Genomic DNA, 17,943 nt, shown 5'->3' with positions numbered 1-17,943 from the left:
CCTTTTGAACTGATTCTGAAAAATTGTTTGGTTTAGACTTACAAAAACTCGACTCAAAGGTGAGTAAATCATATTGAACAGTTATTCAATATGCAGTCTACATTTACCCTTGAATACTTACTTTATTTCATGATGTCCTCCATTCTTTAAGTTGAACATAAAGGTATAGAGTGTTATTGCTAATAAATAGCCAGATAATCCTCATATCTTTCCTTATATCTAATAGTTATGGGGTAGACATAATAATCTTTTATAACAGAGGGAGTATACCCTTTTAATTAGCAGAATAATATAACCCAAGTATACTGTGACTAAAATAAAGTTCTTTAGTCTAGACAGGAAACCCAAATACAACCAAATGTATTCAAAGGGTAGACAGTATTCCCTGGTGGGGTTCAAAAATATGGGAAAAAAAGAATTCCATTACACTTCTATCTTGAAGAATAATCATTATTAGCTTTAAAGGACCCTTCAATATTTTCAGCATGTGAAAATATTAGCTTTATTAGGTCTCTACTGTAAAATCAACAGAAAATCCAAACAAAATCATTTATAGATAGTCACTAATGGAAAGAAAAGCAGAAGAGACTAATTAGAACAAATAATCAATTTTGACAAATTACAGATACACAGGACCCTTAAACAATTTTACCCATTACTCCCAGATTACAGAAAAATGAATCAGAATTTACTTATTAAAAAAGAAAGATTCAACTAATTTTCACAACCTGCAGTCCTTCTTCTACCTACATTTTTATGTGCTTTTAAATCTGCACAATGTTCTAAATTAGTGCTGGCTGTCCAATAAAATTTTCTGCATTGATCGAAACATTCAGTATTGGTGATACCCAAATGGTAGCCACTAGCCACAAAAACACTAAAAATGTGGCTATTGAGATTGAGGAAGTGAATTTTAAATTTATTTCAGCTTAATGATATAATTCACATACAATATTGTGTAAATTCAAGATGTACAATGTGTTGATTTGATACACTTATATATTGTGAAATGATTTTCACAGTAGCATTAGGTAACACCTCCACCACCTCACCTAGTTACTTTTTTTTTTTTTTTGGTGAGAAAATTTAAGATCTACTTTCTTTAGCATTTTTCATATATATAATACAGTATTATTAATTATGATCACCAGGCTGTACCTCAGATTCCCAGAACTTACTCATCTTGTAACTGGAAATGTCTACCCTTTGACCAACATCTTCTCATTTCTCCTAACCCTCAGCCTCTGGCAACCATTCTATTCTCTATTTCTATGAGTTTGGCTTTCTTGGATTCCACATATAAGTGACATCATACAGTCTTTGTCTTTCTCTTTCTGGTTTATGTTATTTAGCATAATGCCCTCAGGGTCCGTCCATGTTGTAAATGGAAGAATTTCCTTTTCTCATGGCTGAGCAATATTCCATAGTACATGGAATATATACCACACCTTCTTTATCCATTCATTTATAGACACAGGTTATTTCCATGTCTTTGCTATTGTGAGTAATACTGCAATTAACAAGGGAGTGCAGATAACTGAAATTCTGATTACATTTCCTTTGGATATATCCAGAAGTAGAATTGTTGGATCACATGGTAGTTTAAATTTTTGAAAAAATTTCTGAGAAACATCCATATTGTTTTCCAGACATTGTACCAATTTACATTCCCACCAACAGCGCACAAGGGTTCCCTTTCCTCCACATCCTCACCAACACTTAACTCTTGTCTTTTTGAGATAGTCATTCTGATAGGTGTGAGGTGGATTCTCATTGAGGGTTTGATTTGCATTTCCCTTGAGCTTAGTGATTTAGAACCCCTTTTCATGTACCTGTTAGTCATTTGTATACCTTCTTTGGAAAAATGTCTGTTCAGTTCCTCTGCCCATTTTCAAATTGTATTGTTTGTTTGTTTTTGCTATAGAGCTGTATGAGTTCCTTATGCATTTTGGATATTAACCCTTTATTAGATATACAATTTGTACATATTTGCTCTTATTCTGTAGGTTGCCTTTTTATTTCACTGATTGTTTCTTTTGTTGTAAAGAAGCTTTTTATTTGATGAAGTCCTACTTATCTTTGCTTTTGTTGCTTGCACTTTTAGTATCATATACAAAAATTGTTGCTAAGACCAATGTCAAGAAGCTATTTCCCTATATTATTCCTAGGAGTTTTACAGTTTAAGATCTTCTGTTTAAGTCTCTTAATTCATTTCAAATTAATTTTTGTGAGTGGTGTTAAGAGAGAGGTCCAATTTCATTCTTCTGCACGTGATTGTCTGGTTTTCCCAGAACCAATACCTGAAGAAATCATCGTTTCCCCATTGCATAGTCTTTAATCCCTTGTCAAATATTTGTCATAATATATAGGGATTTGTTTCTTGGCTCTTGATTCTGTGCAATTGGTCTATGTCTCTTTTTATACCAATACCATACTCTTTTGATTGCTATACATACTGTTTTGATTACTATACGTTTGTAGTATAGTTTGAAACAAGGAAGTGTGATACCTCCTGCTTTGTTCTTCTTTCTCAAAATTGCTTTGGCTATTTAAGGTCTTTTGTGATTTCATGCAAATTTTAGGATTTCTTTTTCTATTTCTATAAAAAAATGTTATTAAATTTTTGATAGAGATTGTAACTGAATCTCCAGATGCCTTTGGATAATATAGAAATTTTAGCAATATTATTTCCCACCCAAAAACATGGGTTATCATTTTATTTGTGTCTTCTTCACTTTCTTTCTTCAAAATTTTATAGTTTTCAGTATACAGATCTTTTACTTCCTTGGTTAAATTCCTCAGTATTTTATTGTTTTTTGATGGTATCATGAACAGAATAGTTTTCTTTATTTCTTTTTCAGATATTTCATAGCTGATATATAGAAACAGAACTGATTTCTATATATTGATTATATATCCTGCAACATTATTGAATTAATTGATAAGGTCAGTTTTTTAGTGGTATCTTTAGGGTTTTCTATATATAAGACCATATCATCTGATAATAAAGACAAATGCACTTCATCCTTTACAATCTGAATGTCTTTTATTTCTTTTTCTTGCTTAATCACTCTAGCTAATACTTCCAGTACTATGCTAAATAAGAGTGGTGAGAGTGGGCACCCTTGTCTTGTTTCCAATATTAAGAGAAAAAGCTTTCAACCTTTCACTGTTGAATATGATATCAGCTGTGGGCTTCTCATATTTAGACTTTATTATGTTGAGGTATACTAAATTTGTTGAAAATTTTTACGATAAAGGAAAGTTGTATTTTGTAAAATGTTTTTTCTGCATCTATTGAGATGGTTGCATATATTTACCTTTCATTCTATTAATTTAATCGATTACATTTACTGATCTGTGTATGTTGTATCCTAGGGATAAATTCTATTTGATCATGATGTCTAATCTTTTTATGTGCTATAGAAAGTCAGTATGTTAATATTTTGTTGAGAATGTCATGCACAAACATCTAATTCATCTACATTCACCAGGGATATTGGCCTATAGGTTCTTTATTATATTTTAATATGTTTTATTGATTATGCTGTTACAGTTGCCCCAATTTCTTTTCCCTTTGTTCTCCTCCACCCAGTGACCCCCCTCCCTCCAGTTGCCCCCTCCTTAGTCCATGTCCATTGATTGTGCATATAGTTCTTCTCAACCTCTTCCTGTCTACTCCACTCCCACCTACTATGCTTCTTAATTCCTGTACCATCTCCCTCCCTTCCCCTCTCCCCACTCCCAGCTGACCTCCCCCCTATATCTTCCCCATACCTATAATTCCTTTCATATTCTTGTTGTCTACTTAGTTTGCCTTTGTTTCCATTCCCTAGCTTCTGTTGTTGGCTGTTGTGATACAGTTTTCATTTTAATGTTCATAGTTTTGATCCTCTTTCTCCTAAACAAGTCCCTTTAACATCTCATATAACAGTGGTTTGGATCTAATGAACTCCTTCAGTTTTACTTTGTCCTGGAAGCACTTTCTCTGCCCTTCTATTCTGAATGACAGCTTCGCTGGATAGAGTAATCATGGCTGTAGGTTTTTGCTTTTCATTCCTTTGAATATTTCTTGCCAGTCCCTTCTTGTCTGCAGAGTTTCTTTTGAGAAATCAGCTGATAGTTTTATTGGGACCCCTTTGTATGCAATTCTCTTCTTCTCTCTTGCTGCTTTTAAGATTCTCTCTTTATCTTGAACCTTTGGCATTTTGATTATAATGTGTCTTGGTGTGGTTCTCCCTGGGTCCAGTTTCTTTGGAACTCTCTGTGCTTCCTGGACCAGAAAGTCTATTTCCTTCCCCAAGTTCAGGAAGTTCTGCTTCATTATTTTTTCACATAATTTTTCAATTTCTAGTTCTTCTTCTTCACCTTCTGGCAACCCCATGATTTGGATGTTGGCCCGCTTATAGCTGTCCCATAGGTTTCTGAGCCTCTCTTCATTACCTCACTTTTCGTTTTCTCTTTCTGCACTGGTTGACTATTTGTTTCTTCCCTGCATTCCGATTTGTTGATTTGATCCCTGGTTTTCTTTCCTTCACCACTTGTTTCGTATGTGTTTTCGTTCATTTCAGCTGGACTAGCCTTCATGCCTTCCCTTTCTTGTTAAGATCTGCTGTCAGGTCTGTAAGCATTCTTATAACCAAAGTTCTGAACTGTGCCTCAGAAAGATTTCCTATCTGCTGATCCATTAGATTAGATATTTGCTGGCTGGTCAGTTGCATCACTGGGATCCTATCATGATCTCTACCATCCTGACAGTTTTGTGTTAACCTTTGCTTCCTGGGCAGGGCTGTCACACCTCCTATGCTATAGGAGGCAGAGCCCCATGCACTCATCACTACCAGGTGACCCTTCTCACCACGCTGTGGCGTTTTGTGTGGGGGCAGGAGTCCAAGATGGATTCTTGCCATTTACTCTCTACTGAAAGACCAGGAGCTTCTTCCTCTGTCCCCATCCCCTCCAGCCTTCGCAGTCCAAGGTAATGGGGATCTGCCTTCCCTGGCATTGGAATTGTGAGCTGACGGGTCCGGTCGGCAGCCGGGGGTGCTCCCCAGGTGTTTCTAGCCTCTTTTTAAATACGGGTGTCTGTGCTTACTGCTGTTCTGCCACCATTGCCGCAGCTGCCGCCTCCAGCACAGCTTGACCTCTTCACCCCAGCTTTGCCCCTCATACCTGTCTGGACAAGCACCACTTGTTTATAACTTCATATGTTGGACTTCCATGTAGCTTTATTTTCTGGAGCTTCTGATTATTTCTGATTTTGCGGTAGATGTATTCCTTCTTAGTTGTGGAGGGACACGGAGCATGTCAGCCTAGGCCTCCATCTTGGCTGGAGTCTATAGATTCTTGTATTGTCCTTATCTGGCTTTGGTATCAAGTAAAATTGACATTGCAAAATAAGTATTCCCTTAGCTTCCATTTTTTGAAAGAGTTTGAGACTGACTTTTTTCTTTTCTTTAGCTACTACAGGGTCCACAGCCAGGACCAAGGTTTGCATGCTTAGTAGCTGACACATAGGTGGGCAAGGCTCTTCCATGTCCCATGGCACATGGTGCTGGATCCCACAGCTTATACAAAGGCATTTTTGTCCGTGGATGGATGAAATTGTTGTTGGGGTGGGGAGTGCATAAATGAGAGACATCTTATTCAGCCATGATACTGTCATCTAATTTTAATTTAAACCTAAATAGTCACATTAAGCTAGTGACCACCATAGTGTACAACACAGTTCCAGAAGCTTTACTCTATATACAGTTGTATGTGAAACAGAGTTTAATCCTGTATTATTATTTATTATTGTAATATTTACCATATGAATAACTATAATAAACCTGCTTTTGCCTACCCTATATGTTGTCTGTTACTTGTAAAATAAAATGAAAAGAAATTGAAACATTATTGCCTTTCAGGTATTCAATTAATAACAGTAAATAACAATTAAGGAAAAAGTAACAGTTCTGGCATAAAATATCAGAGTTGTGATCCAAAAGCTTGTTTCCCTCCATAAAGCAGTTATCAGAAATCATTATAGAAATCCTCTCAACCTCTTTCAAGACAAATACCACCACCTACCAGGGTTCCATTTATGTCCTGGCTCAGATTCTTCATCTCCCCCACAATGAAAGCAACCAGGTAAGTGCTCATCTTCACGCTTTCAAAAAACTCATCCTGAACAAGTCTGTTATTCATAGTGACCGATGACTTCTATAAGCAAAGGGGAAAAGATGACAGTTCTATAATTATGGGAATAACTGACAGTGACAAATAAGCTGAGAAGCTGAAAATTCAGATAGGAAATAAGTACTAAAGATGTTGGCATGTTTTAATCTCTCAGCACTAGTTTCTTAACAGAGCATGGCCCTTAGTCTCAGTCTGTTCTACCATTCTTCATCATGTTGATATATTAATTACAGTGAAAATCCTTAAAGAGCTTTTAGCCTCAAAATATGGCTTTAAGCAAATGTAAGAGACAGTAAATAGCATTTTCTCTGTTTCTCCTTTTTAAAACATCACCAAAACAAAAGGCCTTCTTTATGATCTAGCACTGCTACAAATATAGTGACAGAAGAAGGAGCTAAAGCTGGGATATCATGCCGAATGATCTGAAATGGCTTCAGAAAGTAATGTGTTGATGACCCCAAGGTTTACTGGGATCAAGTCATTAGCAAAGTCTGTAGTAGACATAAGATATGGGAATGCAGGCAATCATATAGGATTTTCTGACCATGAACTGCAATGTTTTTGGATATAAGGCAAGTAGGCATTCCATCTCTCTTAGAGAAAGATTAAGGTGAAGTGTATGGCTGGGAGTGGAGCTGTTGCACTGTCCCTGTTAAAGGACAGATCATGTTCTCTCTTGCCTACCAGGGTTCACTCCAATCTGCTGAATGTGGCTGCTCCTCTCCCCCAGCCACATGGGTTCTGAGAGGCTCCTCTCAACATGCACACAGCCCCTCAGGTATCAACAAAAGGACCCCCCTAAGTTCTGTTTAGCATAAAAACAATTCTGCTTAGTTTCACACTTACTGCCTCCCATACAGGGCTCACAACCAAGATTTTTAAATAACCAATAAAATATCTAGGTCAATAATGATTCATCACTCTCTACTGTTTAGAATAGCAAATTCACCATATCTCAGAAAATATCACTCTGATCTTCAGTACTGGTCATAGTATTAATATTTTGTATATCTTTAGTGCACAGCACATACTTCATGTTTCCTACCTATACATTCCACACTCAACAGCTCTTTCTCTTTCCTCAAGTGCTCCTCAGGCTGACTTTCCAGTTGATTCCAACATTTATTTTAACTTTTATTTATGTATCTTAAGAAAGAATAAGAATGTATGAGACTTTACCCATCCTCAACAGCATGGCAAAGAGGAATTCAAGTCTTCACAAGAAAGAAAGAGACCCACTGAAAGATTTTATAACAAGGACCAGAACAGTACCTTAGGCATATTTGATAAAGCAGTGTATTGCTCCTCTCTCATGATTCTGATGATAAATGTGGCTTTAAATGCTGGTTCATCAAAACATGGAAAAGCAGTTCTTGCTGCCAGGGGCTCAAACTGAGTTGCTGCGAAGTACCTAAAACAAATGCAAATTCATCCAATAATCATTGAGCACCTACTATTCAAGGCACCTTGCCAAGTAATACAGATACTAAGATAAACATGCTACAATCCCAGTCATTAAAGGAACCACAATCAACTGGGAGGAGCAGAGGTTATAAGATGAACAGAAACTTGTCAGGTTGCAAATGATGTCATAACAGTGAAAACAAAGCCCTGGAAACAAATTCTGACTAGAAGTCAAACACGATAAGGAAACTGGTGAGAAAACCTGAAAAGGGTCTTTAAAAATGAGGAATACTTGAAAAGATAGAGGAGAGAAAGTACGATCATCGAAAGAGTGGAAAGCACAAGGAAAAAGCAGTGAGTGTTCAGGGACTAAGGACAGCTTTCCAATGGGGCTAGAGATGGCCAATGAGGCCCTAAAAAGGCTTCGGATGGAAGCTCAGAGTGCGGGGTGGTCATGAATCACCACTGCTCATCTGTACAGACTCCGGCTTCACAGCCAGTTGTCCTGTAGTATACTCGTTTCCTTCACGCGCTTCAGAAATGAATAAACATTTTCCTCTCCCTCCCACAGCACAGCAACAACACTTGAGAAGTTGACTCATATAACGGCTGGAAGTAAAGCATGGCAAGAGTAGAAATTCAGGTTGTCAACTAAGCAGAGGAATAAAACAGACCTGTATTTGGGAAATCATCCAAACATGGGCATAGAGCAGTCAGGGCAAGTGTGGCTGCAGTGCGCATATTTCAGATACCAGTCATTAGGGTACATGTCCAACCACCACTTTAGACAGGATAGCCTCGTTTGCTTAGGGCTTAGTTTCTACTTTAAAAAGATAAGTAGATAAGAGTGGGATTTGGAATTGGAAGATACAAACTCTTCAATTTACCACCCATGACTTTAGGCAAATCAATGACCTATGTCTCAATTAGCGACTGCATCTGCTTCCAGAAATACTAGTTGCAGCTTGAGTACTACTTCAAATAGTGAAGACCATTAAGAATTAGCTGGGGGGTCAGGTAAGGGAATGCGAAGCACTGGGATAACAATAAAGAAAAAGAGGTGTGAACTAGGGAGGCAGTGCACCTTAGTGGTTAAGAATGTGGCCTCTTAAGTTAAAATGACCTTGGCTTTGATTTCCCCCTCTGCTATCTACTAGCTATAACTTGTTGGATGAGTTACTTTACGTGACTCTGTCTCCTCATCTGTAATATAAATAAAATATTGATACCCAACTCTTAATGAGTTTGATAGGATAAACAACTAAACATATGAAAAGCTTGGAACAGTTTCTTACACTTCAGTTTTCAGTAAATATGGGTTATGATTACTGGAATTCAGGAAAGTGCCCATGAAATTCACTATGGCTGTGAAAAAACAAGGGCCAGATCTTGAACTAAATCCTGTTAAGAGATGAGGAACTGCCACAGGATCCTAAAACAGAGACCAATATGGTCAGATCAGTATTTCTAGAATTATGAGTCTGGCGGCAGTGTGGAAGATGGGGGCAAGATGTAGGGGATTAGAAGTCAGGAGGTCAGTTAGGAAGATGCTTCAAGAGTTCAAGAAAAAGACACTGACAGATTGAAAGACAAAGAAATAAAACACACTCCCAACCTAAATTTGTTTACTAGTTCCTTTAGTATTGGTTTGTTATCGAGAACCTAAGTCTATCATCAACAATTTCCAGGTTTACTGACCATCTTTACTTCTTAAATGACATCGGTAACTTTCCCTTACCACAAGTAACATCAATACATGTTTGACATTTACATATATTCTGATTTTCCAATCAATAAGAAATATATCCCTAATTACTTTACCTACTTGTTTAAATATTTATTCCTATTACACCTCAGAGGAGGAAAAAGTACAAAAAACTTCTCCGAGAACTAAGCAAAATTAAAAGTGGGGAAAAAAAGACCAAAAATTACTCTGAAGTATCGTTTTCATACATCTTCAAAGGTATAAATAATCTTCTAAACTTTTATTTTGCATCAGGATATACATTCTTGTGAGGTATGCATTTTACCTAACCAAGAAGGTTAGTGAATTTATATTTATTTTTAACAGCAGAGTTTCACAGATCTATTTTAAGATCTTAAAATACTTGTTTTTAATACTCTATTTCTTAATTTTAAGAAACTGTCTTTCATTTTCCTGGAATTTTCCACAATTCAATATACCCCATGGCAAGAGTCAACAAGTAACCTACCAAAAATCACTTTTTTCTGCCACATAACGTTTTTCCTCCCATTTTATAGGATCAGACACAAGGGACACCAAGGGCAATAATCTGATTGGAAGATATGATAAAAAATTTGTCTTAAAGGTTTGTTTGGATACTAAAAATATTGTTTTTATATATATCCGGTAATTCTTAGAGATGACAGAGATTATGGAAGGAAAAGTAAAGCCAAGAAGCCCAAGCTACCATTGCAATTATAAATTTGTTTTTGTTGGTTTTTTTTTATAAATTTGCTTTTAATGTCAGATCTCATGAAGAGTCAGCATACCGTTTACTTTTCAAGTATTACATAATGAGAAAAAAGAAAACATACTTATCTAAATAGAACCATAGATCCTGCTTTTGTCCCTCTGTTTAACAAGGATCAGAAAAATAGATTTGAAATATTCATTTACATTTTTTCTCAATATACCAGTATACATTAGCTAAATGGCATCAGTAATCCACATACTGGTTTACAAAGAAATATGAGAGGATGCTCCAGCTGCGTTAGGCAGATCTAATATGGACTTTGTGCACTCAAGACAATTAACACTATTGCTACTTAAGTATGACCTATAGGCAGTGTACATTGCATCTTTTTGGAAATTCAAACCACACGCTATGATTAAAGTGCAAAATATATGGTCTAAATATGGAGCTGAATACTTTCCTGTTTTGAGTCACTTTTTATAAAAGCCAAATTAAGTCTCTCCTAGATTTTTAAAATAAATTTGGTCAGAAATCCAAAATAGCCAGTGGCATTAAAAAAATAAATAAATAAGCAAAGATTGAAGATACTAAAAATGATTTACGTAAGCATACAACACTTCTTAACACCCTTTTAGTTATCTCATTAAGCACCTACTAAAAGTTCCGTACATTAGAAAAATAGGTCTTAAGGAATGATCCATACTCTTATTTACTCTGCTTCCCATAGAGGTCTTGTATAAAACTAGATTCATCTTATAAGATATAAAAAACACAAAATAACATAAGTTTTGTGATAGAGACTGTAACAGACAAAATCTTTATCCAATTCCTTCCATCAGCATGTCCCCACCCCCACCCCCACTATGATGTATGATTTATGCCCAAGGTTTTGACTAACAGAGATATAGGGCATTCTTCCAAATCACCGTTCTACTCTTTCACACATAACATCCTAAAATTTAAAGAATTGCAGTTAATATCTCTTGTGTGGTCAAAGAAATCATATTGCAGAAGTTGTCACAGAGCAAAGAAACAGAATCATTTAAGAGGGCTACATACTTTTTCTTATTACTTTCATCTGTGTAGGTGAGACCATAAAACCCATAGTAAGAATTAGATATATTTGCTGAGTACTCTATCTTCAAGGTATAATTGTGCCCCTCAAGAAGGGCTTCAGGAGCAACAATGGCGATTTGTTCATGAAGTGGATATTCCAGGACTTCAACTTGTTTTTCTTGGCTTGAAATTGCTGACATAAAGATTGCTCTTGAAATATTATGGCCCATGCTGTGAAGAATGATATTCCATGTGGCCTGAAGAGCCTGAAATGAAATTGTCACAGAACCCCTGAATGTCATTGAGGTTAGGTCTGGGTGTACATTAAGTTCATAGCGTAGTGGCATGATGGCAGTGGGAAGCCTAACTTGTGCCCATGGAAATAACTTCCCATTTGCTGTAAGTGGCTGAATTAGTCCCATTGATTGGTTTTTCTTATGGCAGCCTTCTTTGGTAAAGGTACATCTGGGCAGTAGATAAATCACCATGATTACAGAAACGGCAACCAAAATGACAAAAGCACAGGCCACCATGGTCTTTGCAGAGGGTACAGAACAAGTCCCATCGGGGCTCTGCCGGTAGCCAGTTGCACTGTTCCGAAGGCCTGAGCTTCTGTTCATGAAGGACATGCCCAGCAGCTTTGCAGATGACTCACAATCCTCTTCCTCCTCATCCATCTCATGTTCTCCAAGACCCCGCACCAGCAGTCGTGAACCCCGGGGCTCATATTCCACCTCATCAGGTTCTAAAGGATGTAAACAAGGCTCTTTGGCTAAATCCACCACGTCTGGCTCTTCCTCAAACATGCTGTTTTCAATCATATTCCTGGGGAGTGGAAGCCGATCTAAAAAACCAAAACACAAGACAAGGCACAGAGTGAGTAAGAAAAGCTCATAATGAAATGTCTCCTGGCAAGACATAATTAATCTAAGAATTTATTTTTATCACTAAGACATTTCCATCATAGAGCTACTGTACTAAATAAGATGCTATAATTTTCTTGTATCCATTAAAAATCCAAGCATAAACAAATGTATATACTACAGTCATGAAACAAGAAAGCTAAATAAACAGGCTAGTACAAAAAGAAAACAAAAAACGGTCACTGAGATTAAATACTAAGTTCCTTAATACACTCCTGCCCAACAACCTGGACCCTTGACTGGGGCTTTAGAAAGCCCTGCTTTGGCCTGCCTCTGTGTCTGTCCCTACTGGGTAAGGAGTCAATAAGATCTAAGAGATGTGCCCACCAGCAGTCCATGTCCCCCTTCTGGGGTTCTGGCACCAGAACCCAAGAATTTCTGGTTTAGGGGCTTCTGTGGATCTCTTCTCTCAGTCCCATTCTCTCTAAGGAGGATCACAAACTGGTACGCCCTTTACAGGCTTAAATAGTGGCTAAGCAGGAGGCTGTTACTTTTCCCCCGCTGGGATGTTCCTGTTCCACAACAAACTGAAAGTGGCAAATTATATAGAAAATTTCCATAATCAAGGAATGCTAAAAATAAGACAAACGAACTGTAAATATCAGATAAAGCTGCAATCCAACCTATTTTTTCATCCTTCCAGAACATTGAGGAGTACAACAAAACCCCCTCTCTAACAGCCACATTACTTATATCCACCATAAGTATAAGTGGATCTAGGGCTGGGTAATGGTGGGAGCTTTTATAAACTACAAAACAAAAAACAAAACAAAAAAACACACACACTCTCCAACTTGCTAAGAGTCACTGAGAATAAAAGACTCAAAAGTAGATAATCACACACAGATCAATAATTCCTATAATCAGATTGTTAAATGTTCTTCATTTAAAGACTCATATAATTTTAGCTTTTGAGGGAGCCCAAAAGTTTAATAATTGAAATTCCCATTTACCTTCCCTACAAGGTACTTTATACATATCATCTGTTACCCTCGCAACAATTCTATAAGATGGCAAGTATTGTAACTATTTCAGATGAGAGAAAAAACACAGAAAGGGATGTTAGTTTACCTTCATAAAGTCAGGGTTATTTAGTCACAAATCTGAGACTGGAGCCCAGTTCTAAAACTCTGATATCAAATTTTAGATTCTTCCATTATTATGTTGCATCCCCCTACTCAACTAATTCAATAAAGGATGAGAGCTTGTATCTAAAGTATTTATTTCTTTTGCACTCGGTAATGAAGTTGCTGAATATTATTTCTCCATCAGCAGAGAAAATGGACATAAAATTACTTAATATCTAGCTTAACAGAAATGATGTATATTTTGTGCTATTCAACAAACGCTAAATAACTAAATAGCGGTAACTCAATCCATGAAACAAAGTATCAATAACTATTAAGATAAAATTTATAGTCTTGCTGCTCAAAATGCGGTCTGTGGATCAGAGCATCTGCAACACATTGCAGTTTTTTAGAAGAGCAGACTCTCAAGTCCCTCCCCTGAATCTGATTTTAACAAATCCTCAGGTGATTTACATTCCCCTAAGTCTGAGAAGCACTGCTTTAAGCCTTCTCTGAGATCAGCCAGACACTAGACACTCCATTCCTGTGTGTACTCCGGCCATCCCAAACTGCTTTCCTCTCTGAGAGCAAGCCAGGCTGCTATTTCATGTTATCCTCCACATGCCTTCTTTCCTCTCCGCTCCCTTTGCCTGCAATGTCGTTTCTCCCTCCCATCCCAGTCCATCCGGTGAATGAACGTGTTATTCCATAACTTGCTACAATACAAATTAAGAATATTTATTTACTTTTTAAAAATTACCTTTTAAAATACACTTTATTCCACTTTATCTCACCCCTTTTTTTGATTTGGGGAGCACTGAGACCCCAATTGGGTTGTCTTTTCCTACCTCCTCTCCATCCTGAACTTCATAAAAGCTATGCTAGTTTTACTTTATTTTTTTAGGTTATTATTCTATTTTATTTTTTAAAATTTATTGTTGCTATATTACAGTTGTTAAATTCTGCCCACCCTTATTGCTTCCCCTCCATCCCGCTCACCCCTTCTCCCCGTTGTCCATGTCTATGGGTCATTTACACTAGTTTCTTGACTAAACCCTTCCCTTTCTTTCTCCCCTTTTCCCTTCCCTCTCCCCTCATACTAGTTTTAAAGTTTTCTTTGAATAAAACTTCTAATCACTTTCTAGGTGCGGGTTTAGCAAGCTGCCGTCTCTCCATCTCCTGTGAATGATCTGGAAATGGAAGAATGGTGATAGTTATAACATCCTGCTTTGGGAATTTAGTCTCCTAAACTTCCTATAGTGCCCCAACTTCTTGTGACAAAGTTTCATCTTGTTTTTATAGTTAATTGTGTTTGGGAGTCATTTACTTAATTTACAGAGCAAATATCACTGCAACTGAACTTCAAAAAAATTTTAACTTTTAATGAATACTTAATGGTTAGACATTTTCTGTGTATGGTAGTTTTTTAGTACCTGGAAGTGCTGCCAATTAGTTGTATTATCTGCTTTTTCATTTAAATATGTCTAAAAGACCTTTCATGACTTTTTAAAAATCTCATATGAGAAAATTATGTTCTCTGCCCATGCGTTTTGTTCTGTGTCAGACCTGATATAGACAATAATGGGGTCTGGGCAGTATGGTTTTATTTAATAAAAAATTTCTAAACTAACTCTAGGTATGGTTCAGCTTAATATTTATTTAGAGCATTCCCCTCCCTGAATTCATCCATCTCTCTAGAACTTCATTTTTGTGTTTTTTGATTCCTAAGCAACGCCCTGTTGAAAGCCAAGGGGTAAACCACAGTCTAACCATTTTAGCATCTCCTGTCTACAATTCATTCAAATCTTTGACAAGGGCTTAGTCAAAATCCAGATAACTCTTATTATTTATCACCCAGTCAGATTAATACATATATAGAATTTTAATCTTTCATAAATGAAACACATCAACCCACCTGCTGTATTTTACTGTAATTAGAAACAAATTTTTGTATGTGTGTGCTATCATATCAAGTTAAATATATCAAACCAGGGAAATCACTTTTATTACAGGTAGCCCATGAAGACTGTACTTCAAGCTTATTTAAGAAAATGTCACTCTGGATTCTTAAGTCAGTATACTTTGATCTTAGAATTAAATTGTAATGTGACAAATGACTACCCCTTGCTCACATGGGATTTATTTATACTGAAAGAAGGGATCCTAAAGAAACAGGAAATTTTCTGAAACCTCTTAAATCCGTATATATAAGCTACCTATAAGCCAAAAGCAAAGAATTTCCTAGTTGAAATATTTCAGTTTTAAATAGCATAGGCCCATGTGGTTATAATCTAAGAAAAACTGAAGACATTTCTTTTCATCAGATACCATGAACTGGTGCTCCCAATGTTGTCTATGGACCAGTGCCAAGCCACCAACTGTTACCTGTCTGTGACAAGATACACACAGAAAATTAGTATTTGAAAACTACTAAAGAAGTTTCACAGTAATTTTGTCTATCAAATTTAAAATGAAGCTTATATTTTGCATGTCATTTTAATTTCAGTTTTTCAGTGATTCATTTTTATATTCCTACATTTCTGTAATATATTAAAAATTTTTTTAAATGATAAACATTAACTCTTCATCTCAGATAATGTGAAAAATAAGGGGTTGGATTGTCACAATAATGGCAATCAAGGTCGATATAAAGTTCTCAACTGTCACAGTAGCAGTGGAAGAAAAAAGGAGGGAATGATTACAAGTCATGTTAAAGAAGGAGAATATACAGGAACTGATGCCAGCTTGGGCCAGATGGGCCTGTCGGGTGGAGAGATAGAGGGAAATACAGAGGGAACTCTACATGAATTCTCTAAACAATTCTGGCTCGGATAACTAAAAGAAGAAATGCCATTCATCGAGATTGAGAATATAGGTTTTCATGTTCTCTCTCTTGTTTTATTGTGGGAGGGGATAGTGAGGATGGAGTTAACATATGGCATTTGGTGTGGGATATGACATATTTAATATCTGTCAGATAGCCAGGTGAAACTATTTGATTAATAACATATAGAGTTAAAGGCCTAACTTTAAACAGAAGTTAAAATCCTGGCTCTTCCATTGACTGCTTGATCTCAAACAAATGACTAAACATGCCTTAGTTTCAATTTCCTCACCTATAAATGTTGAAAACATTACTATTTTGTAGGACTATTATAAGGATAACATTATGTGGGTCTGAACTCAAAAGAGGGATATGGGTGAAAGACTCAGATTTTGAAATTTTCATGTAATTTTAATTACATGGTAATTAAAATTATGCAGATGGGTGAGATTAATGAAAGGGAGAGAAAAGTCAGAGGGCTTCAGCATTAAAGAGGTGGGCAGAGGAAGACGGGCAGCAAAGAAGAATAAGTGGAATGTACCAGAGGAAAAATCAGGGGCAGTAACATCCCAGAAAGCAGAAGAATATTTTCAAGAAGAGGGACATGATCAGCATATAATGTCTTAGAACAGCGATTTTCAACTAGTGTGCTGCAAGAATTTTTTAAACATGCAATATCTCACTAAGTCAGGGGCACTGGCCTCTTTTCCCTTAGATTGTCAAATTAAAAAAAAAAAAAAAGACAACAGCTAACACAACAACAGCCAGTCAGTGTGGATGAATAAAAGTTATGCCTATATTTTTTTGTCAGATCAGCAAAAAATATACTTTATGGTGTGCTACAGAATTTTAGTAATTAGCTTATGTGTGTTATGAGATGAAAAACATTGAAAATTGCTTTCTTAGGGGACTTCTGGCCAAGATGGAGGCGTAGGTAGACATGCTTTGCCCCCTTCTACAACCATAAAAAGGATTCCTCTACCTCAAAACAACAAACAACAAAAACTACCAGACAATCAAACTCCATGCAAGTCCAACAAAGATAAAAAGAAGTGATACTCATCCAGACAGGTAAGAGGGGCAGAGCTGGAGCAGAGAGGATGCAGTGTGGCGGCTGTGGGAGCAGTGGCAGTGGCTGCAGTCGGCCATCAGAAAGAGCAGTCACATATTATAAAAGCTAGGAGGGACACCAGGGGAGTAATCACAGTCCCAGGCCAGACCACGGAGCTCACAGTTCCAGCACCAGGAAAATAAACCTGCATTGCTTCTGGCTGTGAAAATCAGTGGGGATTGGGGTGGTGGAGGAAACTGCTCATCTCTCACTAGAGTCTGTTTAGAGGTCCCCCAGTCCTAGAACGTCCACAAAAGCACCCACTCTGGGAGCCATCACCAGGGCAACAGTTAGAGGGGTGGTAGTTGCATATGGAAAGCAGGTGAAGTAACAGGAAAAGGGGCAAGCACTGAGCAAGAGGCACTGTACCCTCCCTGACCCCTCCCCACACAAATCACCACAACATGCTGAAACAGGTTGCCCCATACTGATAGATACTTAAGGCTCCATCCCTCTCAATGTATCAGGTGCAACAGCTCTACCTAAGACACGGAGGCAAATACAGGAGGCTGTCAAGTTGAGGGGACAGAGATGTATGGCCCAAAAGATGGAGCAAATGAAGTCTCCAGTGGGAGAACTAAGCAACGAGGAGATAGCCAACCTAACAGCTGAAGCATTCAAAACACTGGTGATAATGATGCTCACAGACTTGACAAATATGCCTGAGTATGGCAAATGCAGAAGGGAAGAAGTGAAGGCTATACTAAGTGAAAAGAAAGAAAATTCACCAGAAGCTAATGGTGAAGGGAAGGAAGCTGGGGTGCAGGTCAATGATTTGAAACATAAGGAAGAAATATACAATCAATCAGTACAGAATGAAGAAATAAGAATTGAAAAAAACGAGGAGAGGCTTAGAGACCTCTGAGACAACTTTAAACATACCAACATCCAAATCATAGGGGTGCCAGAGGGAGAAGATGATGAGCAAGAAATCAAAAAT

At 37.2% G+C, this 17,943-nt stretch overlaps 1 protein-coding gene across 2 annotated transcripts in view; it reads right to left on the bottom strand.

The window, feature by feature from the left end:
* Positions 1-17,943, bottom strand: part of LNPEP (leucyl and cystinyl aminopeptidase) — an 87,417-nt gene that overhangs the window by 36,157 nt on the left and 33,317 nt on the right. For both annotated transcript variants that reach the window (XM_090276518.1, XM_090276519.1), the window contains exons 2-4: positions 11,082-11,922; positions 7,453-7,591; positions 6,073-6,204 (exon numbers count right to left, since the gene is read on the bottom strand). In XM_090276518.1, the coding sequence (XP_090132644.1) occupies positions 6,073-6,204; positions 7,453-7,591; positions 11,082-11,922 (1,112 nt within the window). The remainder of the gene's footprint in view (positions 1-6,072; positions 6,205-7,452; positions 7,592-11,081; positions 11,923-17,943) is intronic.

The sequence above is a fragment of the Furipterus horrens genome, unplaced genomic scaffold (assembly GCF_987537825.1).
Source record: "Furipterus horrens unplaced genomic scaffold, mFurHor1.1.pri manual_scaffold_5, whole genome shotgun sequence".
NCBI classification, from domain to species: Eukaryota; Metazoa; Chordata; class Mammalia; order Chiroptera; family Furipteridae; genus Furipterus; species Furipterus horrens.
This window is presented reverse-complemented; position numbering and strand designations above follow the sequence as displayed.